Source organism: Vanessa tameamea, chromosome 27, assembly GCF_037043105.1.
Source record: "Vanessa tameamea isolate UH-Manoa-2023 chromosome 27, ilVanTame1 primary haplotype, whole genome shotgun sequence".
Classification (NCBI taxonomy): Eukaryota; Metazoa; Arthropoda; class Insecta; order Lepidoptera; family Nymphalidae; genus Vanessa; species Vanessa tameamea.
In genome coordinates, this window is record NC_087335.1 from 4,415,015 (window position 1) to 4,439,350 (window position 24,336).

The window sequence follows — 24,336 nt, forward strand, 5'->3', positions numbered from 1 at the left end:
CCAATTCCAACACAGATTAAATATATTGAATGATAATAGTTTACATCGCGAAGGAATTAGGTACATATTATACTTTATTTTGTGAATTATATAACTTTTTTAAACACGCTTTGTTTTTCGATGCATTGCATAAAAATATAAAATTATTAAAAAAAATAACAATTTCATTAAGTTTTTTTATAGAACAGTATAATTAAAATTCGAACATAATACGAACTCATTAATGTATGTTATGTTTGTAAGTCTAATCAGTCTTAGATCGAAATTTTAAAGAAAATAATATTTTATCTATAGAATAATCATTCAGCATCAGTGACGAGTTATGTTATTATAATTTTTCTAATTAATTTAATAGATGAATAATTAATTTTTGATTAATTTCAAAATAAAATGGAAGAACAAAACTTTGTCATAATAATATATTGAATAATAATTAATACAAAAAAAGGTATTCATACATTTCTAATAATTTTTTGTATAATTTATGTTATATATTCATGATATTTATATGTGTTGTCTTACTAGTTTTACATCCCATGACCTTGCGGTCAATTTTCATGTTACAGTTACGCCTAAGTTGTGCACGTTACTCCAATTTATCGATGTACATGATTATCGCAGCCGTGTGAACACGATCGTTATTGACGGCACGTGAAGCACACTAACACACGCACGTAACTTCACTTTGCAATCAAATATGAGTCCAGTTTCTTATATAGCTCACATGACATGACACGTCACGTACGTACGTGCGTAACGTAGTCGTGCAACACGTGCGTCGATAAAAGTTTTTCTGGGACTAGTGACACATATTTAATGTATTTTTACCCCCCAAATTTTAACAGTAATTTAAAATATTGATATGTAAGTAATGGCACAAATTATTAATTGGAATTAAAGCTTTTTCTATGATTTATTTAATTAACTACAAATATTTAAACTAATAGATGATCAGTGAATGAAAATATATAAATATTTATTTACGAAACGAATTCTGTCACTGTCACGTGTTTTCGTTTTGTAATCACCGAGAAAAGGACAAATTATGTCATAGTTTTATTTCGCGTTTGATTTCATTATGGAAATAAAAACGTTTATTAATGTATTTTACACTTTAATACCGGAAGAGATTAATCGTTTTTAATGTAAAAAAATTTAATGATATATTACACGTAAAATAATAGTTACAATTTTAATATTTCTTAGTTTTCACTTAAGTTAGAAAGAATCAAGGACAATATATTAGAAGGTATATTTTAAAATAACCATGAAACGATGTTGTTTTTAAAGAAGAAAGTTCTATGATAAGGAGCTCATAGCCGATGTCAAATGTTCTCACCCCCTCAAGTGAGATTTAAGATAAAATATTGTCTAGCTTAAATAGTTTTTACACATAGCAAAGACCAGTCTCAATGGGATGATTGGAAATTGACATTAATTTACATGATAATAGATTTAATTGAGTTAAAACAATAAAATCGATATTATAATAATTTCAATTATTTTCAAATTATGAACTATTAAAAGCAAAATACCTTCTTAATTATATAAAACGCAGGCCTTTTTAAAATATAATTTATGACAACAATGAATAAAAAACTATAAGTAAATAATAAAAATAAAAAAAAAAAAACATTTAAAAATAAATTCTAAATATACATCATTTTATCCAAAATGAACACTAACATAGGTACCTTAAACAAAGTACGAAAATGACATACAATTTTATGAATATCCAAAAAGGTAATTAAATTTAAGTATAAGTCCATACTTAACAGTTTGTGACGTATAAAAGTTCACATTTAAAAAGACGATACACTTCTATTTTGAAAAACACTTTATTCCACTTATCCGTAACACTATCGAATCTGATTAATATTTAATCAACACTATTATATAAGTTTTAGGAACGTTTATACGTGAGTCGCTAATGGTTGTTGATGTCCGTTACCTGAAAGAAATAAAGGTGTTTAATAAACTATTCCAAATTCTCCATAATTACATTAATATCTAACAATTATGTACGACGATGTCCTCCTGATTGATTTTCGTCACGGCGGCTATTCTCAACACAAAATACTCACCTATGAAAGAGATGATAGTGTTCTGTACCCAAACTCAGGTGAACTCGCTATTCCCTCACTCTCTAAAGCCTTCTGCAATTTAGCAAGACTGGAGAGAGTTCAGGCGCAAAACCGACTTAACACTGCGAGCCACGAATGTTAATACCGCTTCTCAACTTAGGGCTACTACAGATAATTTCTAAACAGAAAAACCGAATAACTTTCTATTGACCCAATCCGGGGTTCGAACCCAGATCTTCGAGGTCTGCGGGCCCTATGACGTAACCACTACTATAACAAAACCGTAGCAGGTAGTTCTGTTTATGAAACAACTGCTTAAAAGTGCCTATCGAAGAGGGCGTGGTTAACAATACACAAAGTTTTTAACTACATAATTGTAAATATACTAGTGTTTTGTTCAACTTTCATTGCATATGTCACCGTCTAATACATATATTTGTTAAGCTAAATGCTGATACAATTACGTCAAAAATGACAATTAAAAATCGGGTCAAATGATAATCGTATAAATTAAACGTTTCGGCTTTAAAATCTGATATTTAGGCAGTTCATTCCAATTATAACTGGTTTGAACCAGAAAAACTGGTTTAAACTTGAATCAAATATAGTCTGTTTTATTAAAAATATCTTAAATTTACCTTTCTTAGTAACGGTTGCGTTACTTAAGGATCGATTCGTTGGAGCGAGTATGTAGTGCGAACTCGGCGACTGAGGAGTGGCAGACGAGGTCACTCCGACCTAACAAATACACAACATAATATATATACAGTCTATAAACACTAGAACAGCTTATTTCAATTGTATGTATTGAACGAAGATGGTTCGACATAATATTATTTTTTATACATTTAATGCATTTGCAAATTTAATATTTAGGCGTACTAGCATCTGAGCCATCTGATGATAAATTCTAGTCATAGCCCATAATATTGGTACCGTAAGAAATATTAATCACTTCTTACATCACCAATGCACTGCCAACTTTGGAAACTAAGAAGTTGTGTTACTTGTGCCTGTAGTTACACTGGCTCAGTCACCCTTCAACCCGGAACACAACAATCCTCGGTAGTGAAGATACATGATACATGAAGCTTGCATAAAAGACAGGAAATGTCTCTGGGCAAAGGGTTCTTCTTGCCTTACGGAGAAGGTTTGATTTAATCCGGTAACATAATACTCCAATAAACTTGTAGAAGTTTTTTTTACGATGTTTTCCTTCGACGCCAGATAACAAGGTGAATTTTAAGCGCATGTCACGATATATAATGTTAGTTTCTTTGATTTGAAACTGAGATCTTCGTTTAATATCTGCGTATTCTAACAATTGTGTTATATGTACTAAGCTATATTGAAAATAAAGACGAATATTTGTTTTAACGGCCTCAGTTTATTTATTATTTATACAATAAATTTTGAAAGATTATTGCGGATTTTATGTTAAATTGCAAATGTGGTATGAAACTAGAGATCTTCCGCGTTTATTCCAAAGATTTTTTAGGAATTTCGAAACCCATAACGATTTCTTTTTTGATTTCATTTCTCTTTAAGCTGCAAGTTACTCCCTTACTATAATTAAGTCTTTAATGTCAAATAGTATACATTAGTTCAGCTAGAATTTGAGTTTATCGATAATAATTTCGTTTAATTTTGTTTACTTATACAACCATAGTACTGCTCTGTAACATGCCAGTAACTTTTTTCCGCTCTTTAAAATTAATTCTTTGTTAAATCGTAACAGTTAAGTTTAAATTGCAATCAATATACCTCTTTAATTTTCTGCACATCTTCAGCTGGAGCTCTTCAAAACGAGACCATAACCGATTGATTTATACTTGAACTTTTGTAGTTAATTAGAAACTTTAAATGATGCTACTCAGTTCAATACAAATCAAGTAAACTCACTTAAATTCCTAACTAAATTTAATTTACGAGTACCAATCTTTATTATTGAACTAAAAGAGTGCTGTTCTATCGGCTAAAACTTGTATCATTTCCGTGTTAAATGTATCTAATTAGTCCAGAGCACATGTAACATCAGAGACATGGAGATTCGGCGATTAAGAGATTACCATAGGCTTTGAACTAATCAGTCAGCCCGATGTCATACATGAACTATTCTAGCTCCATGTAATCTGTCTTAGGCATCACATGACCAAATTTTGACGTACATAACATTTTGTAGAAGACAATTTACAAAATTTAAATATGGAAGTGCATCATGATGTGTCAGGGAGTGGAATCTAGAGTATTTAAACGATGGTATATAATTGTGTATATTGTAGCGATGGTTACATAACTTACCGGAGGCTGTGCACTATCTGTAGACAGAGTAGAATTAGTAATAGGACTTGTGGCACATTGAGGTGATGCAAGACTGGTTGGCGATGTTATTGAATGTGATGACGTACCTAGCAGGAAAAATATAAATTTAACGAACACTAGTCAAAATAATATTCATGCCTAATAATATTATTCGATAACAGTGCAATGTAAACGCAAAGGGGGTTAGTTATTGATAAACGAGCAAATTTAATTAAAGAAAATAAATCTGATAAACATTCAACAAATTTATTTACAAATGCAGATTGCTTTTATCTTACAATTGCTTTTTTAATAAGGGTTATCTTTGGAGCAATAATGAAAGGATATCAAGGGTTAGAATAATAATCAAAATTGAAACATGCTTGTCTAGTCGAAAAGATTAAATTAATATTCAATTAAATACCTGATGGTATAATAACAGAACTTCTAACAGATGAATAAGGAGGTGGCGCTGGAGTTGATGCTGGTTTTGCTGTGTGTACAGTACTTAAACCAGTTCGTAAGTGTGGATTGCCGTATGTTGCTGCGTATCTCACATCCACACCTTGAATGATACCACCGTTTGGAACACGGGCACCTATGGCGAGGCAAATATTTTTAAATTGAACAATGAATCCAAACTTAACTGAAATTGTTTAGTAAACTCAATAGTCGAAAATATATATGTTTCAGAGTATTTGTATATACTTATCATATTTAAAAAAAAAGTAAAAAATATTATAACATAGAAAAAGGTAAAAATATGGTCTAGACCAGTAGTTCCCAAACTTATTAATATTGGTGCTTTTAATTCTATCCTTAGTGACCCTACGAATATTTCAGCAATTATAGTCTGATTTTGTTAGTGATTCTCTCAAACTGATGATGACGAAAAAAAAAAGGTAGGTTACCTTTGGCGTCAAGTATTTATAGTGGTGATCAGTTCATGTCTGAACAAGCATTGAGCATTGTCAGGCGGATAGCGCTTTACAAGTCTGTACACGAAATTGTACATAATATCGAATACGCAAGTTTGGACAAGTAACAGTCGCTTGCCTTATTAAAATATTATCTGCTTAGTTAGGTACTTAAAACAATGTAGGTAGGCCCTTATAAAAACTATGCTTACATTTTTGTTCTTTACTATCAAAAGCAGATAAATTTTCGTGGACACCCATTAACATCTTATGGAACCCCATCTTTTATTCACGCCTACGTAGACCCCCAGCAAGTCTCCCGTAGACGCCTGGGGTTCCACCTGGACCACTTTGGGAATCACTGGTCTCGACAAAGATGTAATTTGCGTTATTATGTTTATACTAATATTATAAATGCGAAAATAGCTCTGTCTATATATCTGTTGCTCTATCACAGCCAAACTATTGAACTGAATTTGATGAAATTTGATATGAAACAAGTTTGAACTCCATAGGAGAAAATAGGCTACTTCTATGCCCAACACCTGACGACCAACGAATAAAACACGAGCGAAACCGCAGATGACGACTAGTTTTAAAATAGTTGTCTTAATAATGAGAAAAAAAGTCACAAATTTTATGCACAATAGCAATAAAGATCATTGTAAACGAACAAAGACCGAAAGATTGTGATAAGAGGGTAGAAATGAATTTTTCCACAAAAGGATCTAACCTTCATTTGGTAAATTATTTAAAGCGCCACTGCTATCCTGTCGTTTCGTTGCACGCTGCAAAGAATTGCTTTGGGAGCCATTACTTGCGTTGTATTGTACCGAGGAAGGCGTATCCACGCTTCTGGGCAGACTGCCATTTATAGACCTATGGGAGAGAAATTACGTTAAATTTTACAACCATAGTTATTTTGCTGAAACATTGTGCGTTTTATAGATATTTCATTGGTAACCATTCTTATACCGTTTCAATAGAAACTTGAAAATTGTGTATCATTAGAAAAAATAAATAAAAAATTCAATTTACGTCAATAATGGAATTCCATTTTTTTTTCCAAATATTCTTAATCTTAATTTTTTTTTAACCATAGTTAAATAAATATATTATGAATGCTGCTGGCGTAAGTAAAAATGACTCGTTACAATATACTTTCTGTAACACAAAACATTTAATAAACTTTTTAAATTATATATTCAATATCAAAATACCTGTTAGGTGTATGTTTTTCACTTCCCAATGTCGGCGACTGTACTCTTAGTGAGCCTGGAGTGTAATCGTGGCCGTAGTGGACGTACGTTTGATATCCATTGCCAAATCCATTTACCTAGACCAGTTAAATATGCTAATTTAATATTCAAATTCAAATGCTGAAGTATAATTACCGAATACGAAGAAAGTTAAATAATTAAAATCAATATTGTTTATCACTAGTTCTATGGTGTGATTATGTCTTTATAAAATCTATTCTTATATTTAAAATGCGAAAGCAAATATATCCGTCCGTTAATTATATGACGAATGAGTAACTGAACTGATTGTAATAATTAAAATTGACATTGATGTATCCTGGGATCTGGATAAGGAAATAGGCATATAAATTGACAGTATCGAATAGCGTATGTAATATTTCCAAAATAGAACATAAATGTGATTGAAAATTAGCTTTAAAAGTATGGTACTATTTTATGGTATAAATCAAAATCAAAATATATTTCAAGTAGGCTTTTACAAGCACTTTTGAATTGTCATTTAACAAACTATTTAAAGTAAAGCTACCACCGGTCCGGAATGTAGATTCTACCGAGAGGAACCGGCAAGAAACTCAGTAGTTACTCTTTTTCAACATCTAAAATCTAAATATATTTAATCCAATACAATTAAATACAACATCAGTAGCAGACCAATATCAAATTATTGTTTACCGATCAATATTGATATTTGATAAATTTTCTTTTATCCTGATAATCTCAAGTATCATCAATTAAGATGACGATATAGCTATAAAATGAACACTAATAATCTTTGATACCGTTATAAATCATAAAAATATAAGTTTGAAAATAAATCCTATGATTAAAATACCTTATAGCAGTCCGAATAGGCGGGATCCGTGTAATCATTACTGTATCTATATGGTTGATATGTGTTGGTTTGATTTATTGAAGACAGCGGTACTGTGCCGGCTAAAGGAATACCGCTCCCTAATTTAGCGTTGGAACATAATGTGCTATCTGATCCAGTATTAGAATAATCCTGTAAAAGAGACCGTTTATTGGTTCGATGACAAAACATTTAGAACAAGAAATGATTTTAAGATAACTTTTTTTTATTTAAATTTAAAAATAGGTTATTACGTAATTAACAAATCAGATCATATTATGTATGTATAAATTTTTTTGTAAAATTATGCTCAAATGATAAGTTTTTTCAAGCTAAATTCTTTGTTGAATTTTGGTGACAGAGAGTTTGTCAAAATTCAAAAACAGTTTACAAGTAAATCGACATGTTAATATTTAAACTCAAAAGAACGAAACCAATATTAGTAACATCTTAAAAAATATTTACATTTCAAAAAATGCAATTTTAGATGATATCTACAAAATATTAGATAGGCATTATGACGCTATATAAAATTAATTTGTACGTATTTGTTAATTGCGTGTTTATGTGAAATATACATAATTGACCAAAAATAATGCTAATTTACAAGCGTTTACATTAAAACATAGAGAATTTTTTCGCATGTCTGTCATAATTGCTTTTTTACGAATGCTTTACGAAACAATATTCTCAGTGACGTCGTAACGTAACATTTATGGCTATTTCATCTGAAACTTTATCTTCGAATGCTTTAATAAAATCAGTACTTACAATTTCAGAAGTGCCATTCGCTTGTCTCAATTCAAGTTTTAGATCGCTTATGTTTGAATTTCTATCGTTTTCTTTGAAAAGTTCTTCAGCTGTAACCGTTACATCTGGCTTCTCTGTTACTTGGACTTGCTTATTTTTTCTCTGTTTTCTTTGACACAGAATCACCAACATTATAACAACAGCCACCATTATCGTTCCTGATGTCACCCCGAATAAAATCACCAGTAATGGGAAATTTTCTAAAAATAAAATTAATTTTAGCTTAATGAAACATAAGGGCTCATAATAACCTTCCATAGATAACATCATATTACACATATTAGCCAAATATTGATAATGAGAAGGAGATATAAGATACTATGTCTCTTGTGCCTGGTATTAAACAAGTTCATTTAAAATTAAAGCTGGACCTTACGTACAAGTACACGTTAATGTTTGGCCGTGAGAAAATAAAAGATAGTAATGAAGACTATGAGATAGAGAAAATCTATTAATTATAAACCTAATCTTATTACGATCTAATGTATATCTCTTCATTTTAACTTGCTCCTATTCAGAGATATATCACCGAAATTTAAAAGGAAATATCGCTATATTTTTTAAAATATCACCAAACAAGGGAGGTTTTTACCGAAAAAACGTTAACCTAAAATATTTTCAAAGCTGATAGTGACAGATGGCATCTTTTATGTGTCGGGCGTAAAGTTAAAACGACGATACATTTACGATAATGTGTGGTCGTTGGACCCGTAATGGAGCTTCGTCAATGTCTACAGAATTATATTGATGCCCTTTCATGCTTGCGAACTATTATCGAAGATGAATTCAGTTTTTATGACTACCTACGCTCGTTTGAAGAGTTGAATTTGTGTTTTGAGAGAAAGAATATTATATATTTCACAAAATAAATAACTTTGACAAGTATAATAAGTCGTCTATTTAGAATTGTCGCTAAATCCCTTTTTGAAATCATAGAACGGAAGATTTTTAACTTGGCGTTATAAAAGTTATACAATGGAAAAATAAGACGATGTCTCGGGTTTCCCCGAGGGTAATACACAGACGTGGCATGAAGTTTAGATTTTAAAACTGAAATACGTTCTGATTTCAAACATTCAACTTAAATCTTTGCGGCCGGATTGAAAAAGTTCCGCTCAAAGAAAAATGTATCGTACATTTTTAGTAAAATAATGTATTAAATTTAAATAAGATACGAATATATGTATAGTATTATGTAACTTTTTTCATCTCAAATATTTTAGCGATATTATTACGTAACACAAATCCGTCACAGGATGCATACGTCTTAAGAATTTATTGTGTTCTATCAATATTCCAATAAGTTAATGACAGTGAAAAAAATGACTTTCAAGTTTATCGATCAACTTTATTAGCTATAAGAAAATTTGATTAACAGAAAAAAATGTTAGCGGATTAGTGTCCTACCCTTTATACTAACGTAGTTATACCTCACTCTAGTAAAATGATTGGTTGCTATTGCAGAATGTAATTGACATTTGACAATTACATTCTGCAATATGACAGGTGACGTCGGGAGGCAGTGAATTTCAATTTGCCAGAAACATAGAGAATGGATTGAGTAATTCTGCACTAGCTGTGAAGTGAACATATAAAAGTGTGACAGAGACAATGCAATCGTTCTGTCCATGGTTGTCTCTTTCAAGAGTGTTGATTGGTTCACGTAACAGGTTTCTGTGTCGAAACACTGCATCTTTGTCATTATCAATATTTGTCATGCATTGACGGAGACAAGCACTGGCCGTGTAGCCACTTTGTCTCTTTCTAGAGACTGGTCAATTTTCGAGACTTGCTCAGTCCATCATGTCTAGTGAATTAGCTGAATATTTATATGAATAATTGCTAATAATAAATACAATAATGAATTATATTATTCTATTATATTAATATTTACGTTAGTATTAGACATTACATTAAAATCTTGGTCATAATTACAACTGAAATATTTATTTAAATACACTTTATTAATTAAAATTAAAATTATTGCTTTACATTTAATTCAATACTGTAACATGGCTATACAAAGCATGGTTATGAGATATTTCGAAGTAATTGTATTTTTAACAACATACAAATTATCGGAGCAAATTTTGACGAGACATAACTTTAAAATGTTGGCGATAGAATTCCCATACTCACTGTTGGACTTCAATACAATCTCGATAGTATCACTTCCGTAGTCATTGGACACATTGCATTTGTAAACTCCGAAGTGTTTGGTTTGGCTCTCACGGATGGTTAGTGTGGAATTAACTATCCCACCCGACTGTAAGTCCTCCAGGAAGGCGTAGTCCTGATTCAAATAGAATATGTTTGTAGATATTTTGATAATATCAAATTTTATTAACAACATCTTCTGTTCAATAATTATGATAACCAGATATGACAAAAAAAAAACAATTGAACATATTTTTCTTTGTATGGGCTGATTTAGATTTATTGTATTGTATTTAAGTCGATTCATCGCTTACTTGGTCATGTATAGTATCGATTTCCTTTCCTTCAAAAGTCCAGACTATGTTGTCTATTCTTGGAACAGCAAAAGCAGCACATTCGATATTAACAGTATCACCTTGTGATCCGAATTGTGTGTGATTTGAAATTATTTTCGGAGGACCTATAAAAATAACCTTATATATCACAGTATCTTTAAGTTTATACTTTTTTTCATCCATAAGCTTAAAATCATCAATCAATATTAAAATATATTGAATTATATGTAATTAAATAAATAAATATGTAAGTTCCGAATGATTACGTAAAAATTTAATATTTCCAAAAATATGTTGGGAAATATTTAATTTATTACAAACATGAGCGTATAATAATTTCATCTTCATTTACAATCATATTAACGTATAATTTAATTACGAATATCGACTACCGAAACTTAATGAATAAAATCATCGTTACGATCACACGTAAACCTTAATTTCTTTCAAATTTAAATATTTCGAAGTTTGAATAATAAATCAGTTTGGACGTCAAGTTTAGTAACATTGACTTAAACTTTGTATCGCTTTGATTAGACTTTCTTTAATTTTAATTTGTTATTGATGCTGTTTGGAGTAATTTTAAACAGTTTATATTTCATTTTGTTTATTAAAAACAGTAATAAAATTGAAGAGATATTGGAATGTTGATAGATTGATTGGATGTAAAAGAGGAACTCATTTAAGAAATAATAGAAAATATAAATCTTAATTTAGAATTAATTTATTTCCTTCACACATAATTTATCTAGAATCTTCACAATTTCGAAGGTTCAACTAAAATGTATAAATGTTTTGGGGGCGATTTGAACTGTCACAATAATAAAAGCTTCTAATTAGGTTTGCCTTAAAGGGCGTTTTCTTGGAAACAATATCAAAATCTCATACAATTTGTGCGACGAAATTTTTTTTTTTGTTAAATATCTGTATAGTATTTTCACGATAACTTTTGTGAAGATATCTTAAGAACATATGTGTGAAATGGCAATCCGATACAATTGGACAGCGCTTAGATGTAGAACCAGCGTTACGAATCCCAAGGTACAGGCAAGTAAACACTACCAATTTTCAAACTCAAGGTTGTTACGGAAAATTTCTCCACAGAAAACCCCAATAAAATTATTGTCATGACCTTAGTCTTTCGAGCCCAGAAGGTAGAAGGTAGGTAAATTGAATCAATCAACAATCAGACTTAAAACTTGACTTCATTTTTGAGCCAGAAGTATCGTTGGATCAATAACTTTATCTAAACAATTTCCTGGAATTGCTTAGGGTCTATTTATGACCGTAATCCAAACCAATGTGGTTACTAGTTTTTACACGTAGCTATTACCATCAAAGCTATTTTTGGAACCATCATCATGATCCCTTATTATAAATTCCCTATTTATAGTTAAAGTTTCATCTCCGGTGATTATGTTAAAAGCCTTATAAATGAGTTGTTTGAAGGATTGAGATCTCGACCATAATTAGAGTAAAAAATAACCGACTTCCTTTTATGTCTAAGGGCTCGCTCGTGAGAGCTTAGATCTTGAGATACTAGGTTCAAACCCTGATGGTATGGAAAGCTGGAAAAAATAATGGCCTAAATTATTTTCAGTTCATGTCAAATTTGTTATCTCTTTTGAGAGAGCAGGAATAGAGAGTGCACCTGTGCTTGCACACACAGTTAACTATCATAATAATTATGTCCTACGCAGTTTACTTGTCGCTCTTGAGTATTGCCACCATTTCCGATATCAATCAAAAGGATATAAAAGTTATACTTTAATAAACCATAATTTTGTTCAGAAAGAAGGCGATATTTTATGCGTAACAATATTATTTTTAAAACCAAACAGTAATCATAAATAAATTATGACAAATTATAAAGGCATAACTTGTGTTAAAAAAAACAATTAAATATCGTAGTACCGTGAATTGGTATTACAATGTCGTAATACTTAGAAAATTATGAAGTAATTCGAGTATATTAAAACAATTGTAGATTTCTCAGTAATGAATAATATATTCTGAAGTAGTTCGATATTAAAAAATAAGTCAAGGTTTCTGTTATTTTTTTTATAAAAGAAAACGTATCAAATACCTCGTATATTTTCAAGGAAATGCTTTGTTAAGGTGAAATGTTTAATTAATGACCAATTTCGTCCTAGATTCCATTTCTTTTCACTCTAGTGATGTATTTGCTTAGAAATTAACCCATTAATTGGCCAAAGAGTTCCTTTTGAGCTATATTCAAACACAATTTTAAACTATTCTCTAAAGACGTTAATATGATTATAATTTGAAAATGGAACTCTGCTAGATTCTCATTTATTTTTTGACATAATGAATATTGCACTGCAAAAAGTTTGTATATCATTTAACTTTAGCTTACCTTTGATAAAGATTGATGCTTCATCTTCGATATCTGGATAACCATCAACGCTTGCTTTGCAAGAATAGCGTCCGACGGTATGAGTGTCTACGGTGAGTGTCAGATTCGCCGTTTTACCAACACGCTAGAACAATTAGTTAATTTAGAAGTATGTTTGGTTACAACTGATATTTTATTAGATTTATTGATGGATAAATAACTCTGTGTTATTACAAATACAACGTTCTACGTTGGGGTTTAGTTACCAGCTAATTGGCACCGATTTGTAAAATTTTTAAGATATCGTCTTCTATTTAATAAACAGAAGCGACCAGATATCACTTATTAACAGGAAAAAGTTTTGTAGATAAAATATGAATGGATTGTTACAGAAATTTGTATACCTTGGGAAGCTTGAATAGACTACCGGTATATGGGTCGTCTTGCAACGTCAAAGTAGGTCCAATTCTGAGACCCTTAGACAAGGTAATTGCATAGTTGGAAGGAAAATAGTAGTGTTAGTCAAGCTATGGAAGACATTGTTACGTAGTGTCCCACATACAAAAAAAATCAAAATAAAGTATTGTATGTGAAATGGATAATTTCTTTACCATATAATTATGAAGAAAATCATTTTTTGTTCTTTGGTAAAGGATAAAAAGTGGTAACAGCCTGTAAATGTTGGGCTAAAGCTTCCTCTCCGTTTGAGGTGAATGCTTGGAGCATATTCCAGCACGCTGTTTTAACGCGGATCGGTGGATACACTTGTGGCAGAATTTCATTGAAATAAGATACATGAAGTTTCCTCACGATGTTATCCTATTGTAAACGCAAATTAAGCACATGAAAATTCAGTCAGCCTGATGTGAGGTCTGAGTGGTGAGGGCTGTATGTTCTTTCATCTTTACTTTTTTCAAATGAAATTGTACGATCACCGATTTTAATTATCAAATTACTTGTAACATCATATTTCCGTAAAAAATACATCTTTTTCCAACTCTTTTTTCCATTACTTATAGTGGTGACTGATTAAGCAAAATAAACAAGGTTATATTGTCGAAAAAAAATCTACTTTTAATACGGTTCAAAATGGGTATGGCGTGGCTGAAAATCTTGATATAACAAAAACTAGAATATTCACGTACATACAAGTGACTCATGTTTTGTTTTAGACACCCTGTCATTAATGATATTTAGTTTCAAATTATGGTAATGTTGATTCAGTTTAGGCTTTTAAAGAAACAAATAATAGAAAAAAAAACACTAAAACCGAACATGAAAACCTGTCTCTTCCGTTGCAACCTATTATTTAGTTATTTTATTGTTTTTAAATAAATATTTCATTGTTTCTGTTATTTATCGTAAAAATCTTGATAAGCTTGATATTCGCAATGTGATTTTGAAGCATCCATTTCAATAATGATTGGATAAGTATTCTTCAAAAAATTTTTAAGAATTAATCGTGAAAAACGTTCAAAGAAACCAGAACTTTTATTAAAAATATAATAATCAACTGCAACTGGGTTATGGCTTCCTTAGTGATACATGATTACATTATATCATAGACTTACAATATTAGTATCTTCCTCATAATGAAGCCAGACGATCTCTGGAGCGGGATACCCATCAACATCGCAGCTTAACGTCACTGATTTACCAATTTCTGCTTCAACGTCTTTTGGACGATTGCGGAATGATGGTGGATCTATAAAATTAGAAATATTATAAAATAATGAGGTCTTGAATGCTTTAGTTTAAATATAACGTAGATTTTATGATTTTGAATAGACTAAACATTTTATCAGCTAAAGTAGAATCAAAGTTAATGTTTAGCGGTAATGAAAAACGTCGTGAAGAAATCTGACAAAATTTGAAATAATAACTGTTTGATTAGATTATTGTAGCTTTATGGCCATTTTTCTCTGTTATCACTTTTGTCAACAGTTTTTACTGGTTTGAATGTTGAGTGACCTAGTGTAGTTACGAACACTCGGAATATAACACTTAAGTAAATTCCTGCAATGTCAACGTATTAAAGGCAACAAGAATTTTTTAATTGCCGTTTGATATAGGATACGTGTTTGTTGAAATCATTTACGAATTATACTTACAAGTAACATGAAGGATACCGCTATCTTCATTTTTTCCAACCTCATTGGACACCATGCATTTCAAAACAGCTCCGTTGTGTGTTCTTGTTACATTTTGAATTACCTATAAAAGTTTATATGATTAATAATAATAATAAATTGTATCATTCCATTATTACATACTCTACGAAGATCTTTGCATTGATTTGAGTTTGAAATCATTATCCTTCTTTTGAAAGACATGTAAGGCAAAATATTCTCACGAATATATTATACCAACGATTTGTCAAAATTTTAATACAAATATATGAAAATAGAAATTCATATACAAACCCGAAGAAGAAATGATCTACATTTGTTAGCAAAATAATTAAACATAACTATTAAAAACTAATAAAATTTACCAGTTCAGAAGTGTTTCCAACAACTAAATCGTTCAGAAACCATCTGTAGGTGAGGTTATTTGGATTCCCTTCTGCGACACAATCTGTAAAATTATCATAGTTTAATATCTTCATATAGAGGAATATCACAATTATAAATTATACCTAAGGTCTGTTGCTTTGTTTAATAATTGGTCAATCATATTTGTTTTCTAATTGAAATCAAATTCTGAAACAATGAAATTCCTTATTTCATTGAAGTCATCTGCTCTCAATATTACCATAAATACAATTCCTTATGCAAGGATAGAACACAATTATTACGCAGATTGTATTGAAATAGCTGGGTCAAATTTATAAGGTTCGGAATTAGTTTTGGGGGCACATTGCCTTCTTGACCTTTTGAACTCTGACCAACTGTACACAGTTACTAACCCACGCCGTTATTATTCCGTAAGAACACGTAGATCTATCGTTCTAAACCACGTGGTGTAATCAATGTATTTAAATCAAAGGAGTACAAACATCAGCAGATCATCCTCCTGCCCATATCCCAATTTCACTTGGGGTCGGCGCAGCATATCCTCTTCTTCCATACTTCTCTGTCGGACGTCATCACACAAGTAACATTCTTTCTAACCATTTCGTCTTTCATACAAACATCAGCACAGTAAATATAAATTTCATATGTCTTTAGGTATGTTTTAGGACAAACACTTGCATCATAACTCGAGATTAACTGTTAGTGACAAAAATATTGGAGCAGGACAGAAAATTATTTGCCTAAAATTTAAACCTTGAAAGTTTTTTAGAAAATTATCCAAACATAGAATTTAAATAAACTTACTTATCACAGCGTCTTTCCCTTCAAGTACACGTTTTCCATTATTTATATGAATCTTCACCCTAGGTGGATATTTTACCTGTGAACAAAGTAAATTATTCAAATACTTATCATGTTACGATATCCATAAAAATATGACAATAAACCTAAGATCTTCTATAACATTTTCTTTTTGTTAGCTAATTAATTTAATTTAATTTGTTTTTTTATGGCATTTGTTGGCGGACGAGCATTTGGGCCACCTGATGGTAAATGATCACCACCGCCCATAGTAGATAAAGGCGCTTTAAGAAATATTAACCATTCCTTACATATAAGATGTTATGTCCCTTGTGCTTGTGATTACACTGGCTCACTCACCCTTCTAACCGGAACTCTACAATACAGGTTAGGTTAGGTTAGGTAATGTTATTTGGCGGAAGAATATCAGATAAGTGGGTGGTACTACCCAGACGGGCTTGCACAAAGCCTTACCAACAAGTAAATTTATCAGTATTATTAGTTTTAGGTACTCATTATCAAATAGTTTTATTGTATGTTACAATTAACACTTTGCCTCTTTAATATAATTTATATTCGGACTAAGTTTGTGTTAGTAATACATTTCAAGTTCGTTAGTGAAGGGTGACGTCGTGACCGACAGCTGACATCTGTATCCACCACTCTCTATTAGAGCAGCATTGTGAAATAAGCTCCAAATATTCTCCTCAAGACCACCTTTGCTAAAAGGTACATTTAGGGTCTACTAATTTTCTTTTGGAAAGGAAAATATTAACGATTTCTATGAGTAAAAAAAAAGGCGAATTACACCTATTAACATAAGTTATAAAAAAATGGATACAAATGAATACAAAGCGCTTTATTTTAGACTAAAGTCTGAATAGCGCTTACAAAGATGGCGCTTTAAATCACTTTATCCGATACCGTAAAAAAAACGTTAGTATGGCAGAGATATTTATCGCCAGTTTAAACTGAAAAACGAAATATCAACTTCAATAGATTAGTCTGCATTGCCATGACTATCCAAGATATATTATTCAGACAGTTTATAGCTTGCCTCTGTTCGTATTTAATTTACAGCAATTTTTTTATTTTCTTTTTTTTTTTGCTTCGTACGTAATTAATTTTGTTTATTGTGGAACCGTACTAGTATTTTTATTGAACATCGAATGAATTTTTAGGCAGCGAAAAAAAGTTATGTGAATATTTTAGGGAAATGGAACTTTCGAAATGGTGAGGATTGATAGTTTGTCTGTTTTATCCTACAATAAACTAATTGACGTTTATGCTTTTGAATGTGGAATGGATACAATTAAATGCACTCGTTTCAGCGTGAAAATTCCAATTAAACGTTTTTATAGCGTAATTTTTATAGTGTATTTTTAGGCTCGCTTCACTTTTGTGTAAAAACAAAATTAAGACATGAGTAAATTCAATAAAAAACGCAATGAAAAGTCAAATTATGAATAAACCCCTAATATAAAAATACGACAAAAAATAAGATAGTCAAATTTTCTAAAAAATTGAAATCATATATTTTTTTAAATATTAAACGATAATTACGATCGTTTGAACGAATTTCTTACCAAAAATATTTACATTGATTTACATTTGTACTAAAACACTACCACCAAGTAACTAAGAATTTAATTTAAATTATTACTTTTCCTACTTGTAACACCAAACCAGCTATAAACTATTCACCTACAAAATATACTAACCGTGTTATAATATAGTCTCGTACGTAAATCACTAACACCTCATTTACTGCAAACATTAGATTCAATTTAGACATCGATACCGAGAAAATTACCAGCTATTATAAAAAGAGGTACTGACTATACCTAAAGTCATCATATCACAAGCGTATCACAGACATCTAACCATAAAATGTAATTGGGTAACCCATAAAAGGGGTTCTTATTTTACGGCCAACGAAAACATGATAAACAACCAACCCAGCCTTTTCTCTAAAACAACTTTGATGTTATGGAATAGATGATACACTTTCAAGTGTACTGTTATATATTTACCATAATATTGTAAGGGTGTTAGTTTTGTATGGATTTGTTGAAGAAATACGAGTGGTTTGGCCGAAAACCGTAACCAAATATTCGGCCATGGGTCGAAGCGCCGAATTATCGGATGGATATTTGGTGAAAGATATGTGAATCGACGATCGTTTATGAAGAACAATATATATTTTTTTGAACATTTTGTATTTTATTTTATTTATTTATTTGGGAAACAGACAATTATAATTACACTCAATAGTAAAAAAAACAAATATTAGAAAAACATAAGTCAATCAAGTTTCCACTTAAAATTAGTAGAAACAAATGACAACTTACATTAAAAATAAAAACAAAAACAGAAAGTATAAGAAGCAAGTAAAACAGTTATACTTTAGTAATATGACGTAAACTAAATTGAAATCCACTAATTTTTGAGTTAAATATATCTAATTCTTTACAATGTATGTTATAATTTTTAACAAGAACATATTCTTTGAAAATTCACACTTACAAAGGGGTACAAAAAATAAAGTTTGGTTTCTTACGTTAAGGCGGGGACATTTAAAAACTACATTATTAAGAAGACTCTTAGAATCAACAATGTTATGGACAATTTTATATAAAAATATTGGGTCTCTTATATTTCAACGCACGTTTAACGGGATGATACCAGAGATATCACTATTTTCAGTATTATCGGAAAAGCCACATCTAAATCGCAAATGTTTCAAAAATTTTGACTGATTTTTTTCTATTTTATTTATATACGTTTTATAATAAGGATTCCAAACTGTAGAGCAATATTCCAAGATAGACGTAACAAAAGCATTAAAAAGTAGAATAAAGGTAAAGCTATTTTTAAATTCCTTAGTCAACCTTAGAATAAATCCTAGCATTTGATACGCTTTAGCTGCTATATAATTAATATGATAAGTAAAAGTTAGCTAATGGTCTAAGTAAACACCCAAATCTCTAACCTCAGAAACTCTGACCAGACCGGTATTCTGCAATTTATAGTCAAATAATATTGGCCTCGGTCTCCTTGTGAATGTTAGAATATTACATTTTTTTATATTTAAGCGTAAAAGGTTTTTATCACAGTAATTATCTAAGTTATTGAGATCAGTTTGAAGTAATAAACAATCTTGAGGCGACTTAATTGTTTTGAAAATTTTCTTGTCATCCGCATAAAGTAATATGTTACAATTATGAATATATCGAATAATGTCATTGATAAAAATATTAAATAATAATAGCCCGAGATGAGATCCTTGAGGAACACTAGAGGTAACGGGCACAAACGATGAACAAAAACCTTTGATAGAAACAGCTTGACTACGATCCCTCAAATAAAATTCGAGCCAACGAAGCAAGTCACCGTGAATACCAACGACAGCAAGTTTTTTGACCAACAAAGAATGAGAGATCTTATCAAAGGCTTTCGAATAGTCAATGTATACAACATCCACCTGACTCACAAAGATTCGTTTCAGTAGATCTACCATCGATGAATCCTTGTTGCTGGTCGATGATAAGCGGCCTCAGAACGAAATATAACTGATCATATATAATTTTTTCAAATAATTTAGCTATAGTATTTAGTTTAGATATAGGTCGATAATTTTGAATGTAATGATTATCACCGGTCTTATAAATTGGTACAACAAATGATTGTTTCCATGCTTTAGGTATTTTACCTGTACGAAGAGATAATTTAAATAAGATAAATAAAAGTAAATCCAAATTACTCCAGCAAGATTTAAGATAAATGGGAGGAATGCCATCTGGGCCACTTCCTTTACCAATATCTAAACCCTTTAAATATTTCCTAACGGTTTCAATAGAGAGAACAATCGAGCCAATGGAGGCTGCAAGAGAGCCATAATAGGTATTCACTGGAAATGAACTGTCGGTACAGGTGGATTTTAAATCTGGTTCAAAAGCGGACTGAAAATAGGTATTAAACATCTGACAGATCTCATTACCATCGGATGATCGGTCACTATTAAAAAACATTACATGTGGGATGTCGGCTGAAGCTTGAAGACCAGAAGAACTTGCTATTACGTTTAATATCATTTTCAGCACTCTCGATATATTTATTACAGCACTCCATCTGCACACGCTTTTGGCGATCCCGTAAGAGGTCAAATCTATCATAGTCACTGTCTCTCGCATATATTTTCCACTATGAAATTTTAGTTTTTCATTAGTTATCTTTATTAAAGCCTTAGTATACCAGGGAGGATACTTTAGACCATAAAATTTTTTGGTAGGAACGTACTTTTTAATAATAACGCTAATTACTTGGTAGAAATTACTTAGTGCTGCTTGTATGTCATTCGTATCTATAACTTCAGACCAATCAATCTGAGCCAACTCTAAATTTATGGCATCATAATCAGCAGCACAAAAGACAGACACGGTCTGAATAGGAGGGCGCAGTGTAATGGTGGTTGATGTGCGAGTATTTATAAGTAAAGCAGGGTGATGACAGTCCTCACTTATCAACGGTTCTTTACAGTGACTGACGTTACAGTCAACATCACTGATAACCAAATCAAGAAATCTATCATTAATATTGGGAACAACATTAAATTGTTTAAAACTTGTAAATTGTAGAAAACTATATAATGACTGAACACAAGTATCATTAGTATTTGCATTTAAAATATTATTAGAACAAGGATCAGAATAGCTCCATGTAGCGGCACTTATGTTAAAATCACCTAATATCAAAAAGTGATCATGAGGTTTATTCACATAAGAATTTGAAACAGATTCAAAAAAGTTATCAAGGCTATCTGACTGATATCGGCAATGAGGAAAATAGCAACAAAAGTGTTGTAGCACACTGGAAGTAGGCCGTTTATTTATCTGCAAAGTAACCTGTATCACATCTGCCACAGCACCAGGGAATGCAATAGGCTTAGATTCGATGACTATGAAACCACGTCTAACTGCTACAAGCACACCTCTACCCATCCGATCCCCTCTCAATGCATAATCACGGTCACATCTGTATACATTGTAACGATTATCGAATAGTTCAGCATCAAAAATTCCAGGAGCCAACCATGTTTCACTTAAACAAATAAGATCATAATCATTATTCAATAAGCTTCTGAAGAATGTATTAATATTAGTACGTAGACCTCGGACATTTTGGTAATAAATAGAAAGGTTATTCGACCCCATTATATAAGGATTTTTTAAAATACACATATTAATGTCCATAAAGTAGGAGTGGCAATTCCAACAACACTTACAGTAGACAATATGATATAAAAATAATAAATAAATATCCCAGACGTGCAAAAAATGTAATTTATAACATGAATAAGAAACAACATATTAGAAAAAAATAAAATAACTATAACAATACGAAGAAAAAAAACATATTAAACAATCTCTAATAGCAAACCTTTTGTCAAATAAAATAATGTCAATTGAGATAATTCTTACTTTATTTTGTTTAAATCAGAGACGCTAGAAATATGTATAATGGGACTTGTATCTGATCGACGTACCATAATAGCACAATTCTTAACCCATGTATGTAGATATTTGTTCTCCTTCGCTTTCACTTTAACCCGCTGTAAAATAAACTTATTAGCACTAGTCAAGTGATCATTAAAAAATATTTGCGCTTTATTGTTATTAAAGCCAAGATCTTTAGCGCCTAATTTAAATTTCCACGCTTTACTTAAGTAACCGTCTTTTTTATAGCGGGCCAAAAAACGCACTACAATGGGTTTAGTCCTTTTTGAGTTATGATCCTTAGGGTCTACACGAGTTATAAAGTCCAAATCATTGTTTACATCAAGAGGGAAATCAATTCGTTTCGATATACATTTCATATCCATTAAATTTTCGCCTTTTTTTTCCGGTATGCCATAGATTTCAACATTAGTCCGTCTCGCCCATTGTTCACGACTATTCAGTTTAGATTCCATTTCATTTAAATTATTTTTAATTTCACATTTCTTGTAAAAGCTTACTGAATAAAGTATATTTTGATTATGACTTTGCAAATCTACCTGGATTGGTACCACCAGCTCATTATATATTCTGCCGCCAAACTTGTTATTGTTGCGTTCTGGTTAGAGGGGTGACTAAAAATATACATAAGGGACATAATATCTTGGTTCCAAAGGTTGGCATTGGCGATATAAGTGATAATGAATATTTCTTATAGAGCCATTGTTTTTATCCAACCGCTTGCTATTGCAGCCCAATATTTTCCTAACATCAAAACATCTAAATAAAAGTTTATTGTCAACATTATAAAGTATTAAAACCTCGTCCGGAGTACGTTAATTTGTGACCGGTTACGGTAATATCTTTCAAACGGCTATGAAGGACAATATTTTTTTTATACTGGGACACACATTGATCGTAAAATATTTCATTTTTATGAAGTTCGGTACTTATGTATATGTTTTAGTCACTCAAATAGCAACTCTATTAAAAGAGCATAAGGCATAAAAATGATACTTAAATTATACGACAGAGTAATAAAAACAATATTAACCACACAATGGTATTTTTACGTTTTGTAGATTATACGAACACTTTTAATATAGTTCCAACAATATTTACTAAGAATAATACATTTATAAAATTATTACTAAGTGTAATATTTACCACCAACCCGCATTGGAGCAGCGTGGTGGAATATGCTCCAAACCTTCTCAAAGGGAGCAGAGGCCTTAGCCCAGCAGTGGGAAATTTACAGGCTGCTAATGTATGTAATTTAATGTAATATTCATAGACCAAGTACAAATTAAAAAAAAGCATAAACAAAAAGAGCCTCTCTCATTGAGGAGAAACCTTACTCAATGAGGAGGCCTTAGTCCAGCAGTGGTATACTTGCAGGCTTGACCAGGCGTAATCTTTACGTGCCTTCTGACACATGACTTTATTTCTAATTCACTGATTCTAGGCATATCATTTCTACCAGCCATATCGAATTTTAATATACATATAATACTTTTTGTGTGACCTTTAGAAATTTAAAATGAAACTATTATGTACGGAATATAAATATAAACGTACATTTGTAAGGAAAATTCCAAGTTGAGCTTAAGAAATGTAAATGTTGTGTAACAACCCCTTCTGTCAACTGACCTTTCAACCTAATTACCCCATTTCGCTGAGACTACCTGGAATAGAGCTGCCGTGGCATATTATTTGATATATTTTTTTATAAATTAAGTTGAACAAGTTATATCCATCTGTATTTAACGACTACGCCTAAATTTGTAGAAAAATGTTGGAAAAACAGTAACTAAACTAAAGCAGCTTTATATTTAATATAATACAAAATTGTGATTCGAATGTTGTACATTTTTTTTAATTTAATTATAGAGAAAATATTTAATATTTGTTTGTTTGTAATCGCTACCAGTAAGCATTCATTTACCTTTGCCTTTTTGTTAATATATTTAAAAAAAAAAAATGTTTTAAAATCATGATATTAATTGGACAACGATAAAATTACGATGACTTGCTATACTGTGCGGGAACAAAGTAACTGTCGTCTTGTAAAATATTAATTAATTACGAAGGAACTATTTGAAAAATATATATATTTTTAATTTGATCGTATTACTATTGTATAAAACAACACTAACGTATTTTCGTGTCGACACGTCATCGGAAAAGTAATTAATTGATATTAAATGTTGAACTTGAATTTATTTTTTATCGAGTCGTTACTTGAGCGACGATTCATTCATATGAATCTTTTTTTAAATCATATTGATATGAAATGATTTTTTTTAATTTATAAATGCACATAAGTAATAAGGGTATAATTAATAAGGGTAATATTTTTAATTGATTTTAAAGCAACAAACAATTTTATTAACATCGTTTAAACAAAAATTAACCTAATCACATTACATATTTGGTCGATTATCGAATGAGG

General features: G+C 30.9%; 1 protein-coding gene across 2 annotated transcripts in view; it reads right to left on the bottom strand.

The window, feature by feature from the left end:
• Positions 1 to 1,779: 1,779 nt before the first annotated feature.
• LOC113391971 (irregular chiasm C-roughest protein-like) overlaps positions 1,780 to 24,336 on the bottom strand; it is a 92,474-nt gene continuing 69,917 nt past the window's right edge. The window contains exons 8-23 of one of the 2 annotated variants that reach the window (XM_064219285.1): positions 16,393 to 16,468; positions 15,567 to 15,649; positions 15,184 to 15,286; positions 14,644 to 14,777; positions 13,477 to 13,548; positions 13,094 to 13,217; positions 10,696 to 10,841; positions 10,364 to 10,517; positions 8,186 to 8,424; positions 7,397 to 7,567; positions 6,523 to 6,638; positions 6,036 to 6,181; positions 4,810 to 4,983; positions 4,386 to 4,492; positions 2,723 to 2,822; positions 1,780 to 1,951 (exon numbers count right to left, since the gene is read on the bottom strand). In XM_064219285.1, the coding sequence (XP_064075355.1) occupies positions 1,914 to 1,951; positions 2,723 to 2,822; positions 4,386 to 4,492; positions 4,810 to 4,983; positions 6,036 to 6,181; positions 6,523 to 6,638; positions 7,397 to 7,567; positions 8,186 to 8,424; positions 10,364 to 10,517; positions 10,696 to 10,841; positions 13,094 to 13,217; positions 13,477 to 13,548; positions 14,644 to 14,777; positions 15,184 to 15,286; positions 15,567 to 15,649; positions 16,393 to 16,468 (1,983 nt within the window). In that variant the 3' untranslated portion in view covers positions 1,780 to 1,913. The remainder of the gene's footprint in view (positions 1,952 to 2,722; positions 2,823 to 4,385; positions 4,493 to 4,809; positions 4,984 to 6,035; positions 6,182 to 6,522; positions 6,639 to 7,396; positions 7,568 to 8,185; positions 8,425 to 10,363; positions 10,518 to 10,695; positions 10,842 to 13,093; positions 13,218 to 13,476; positions 13,549 to 14,643; positions 14,778 to 15,183; positions 15,287 to 15,566; positions 15,650 to 16,392; positions 16,469 to 24,336) is intronic. The other variant, XM_026628134.2, reaches the window with a different exon arrangement.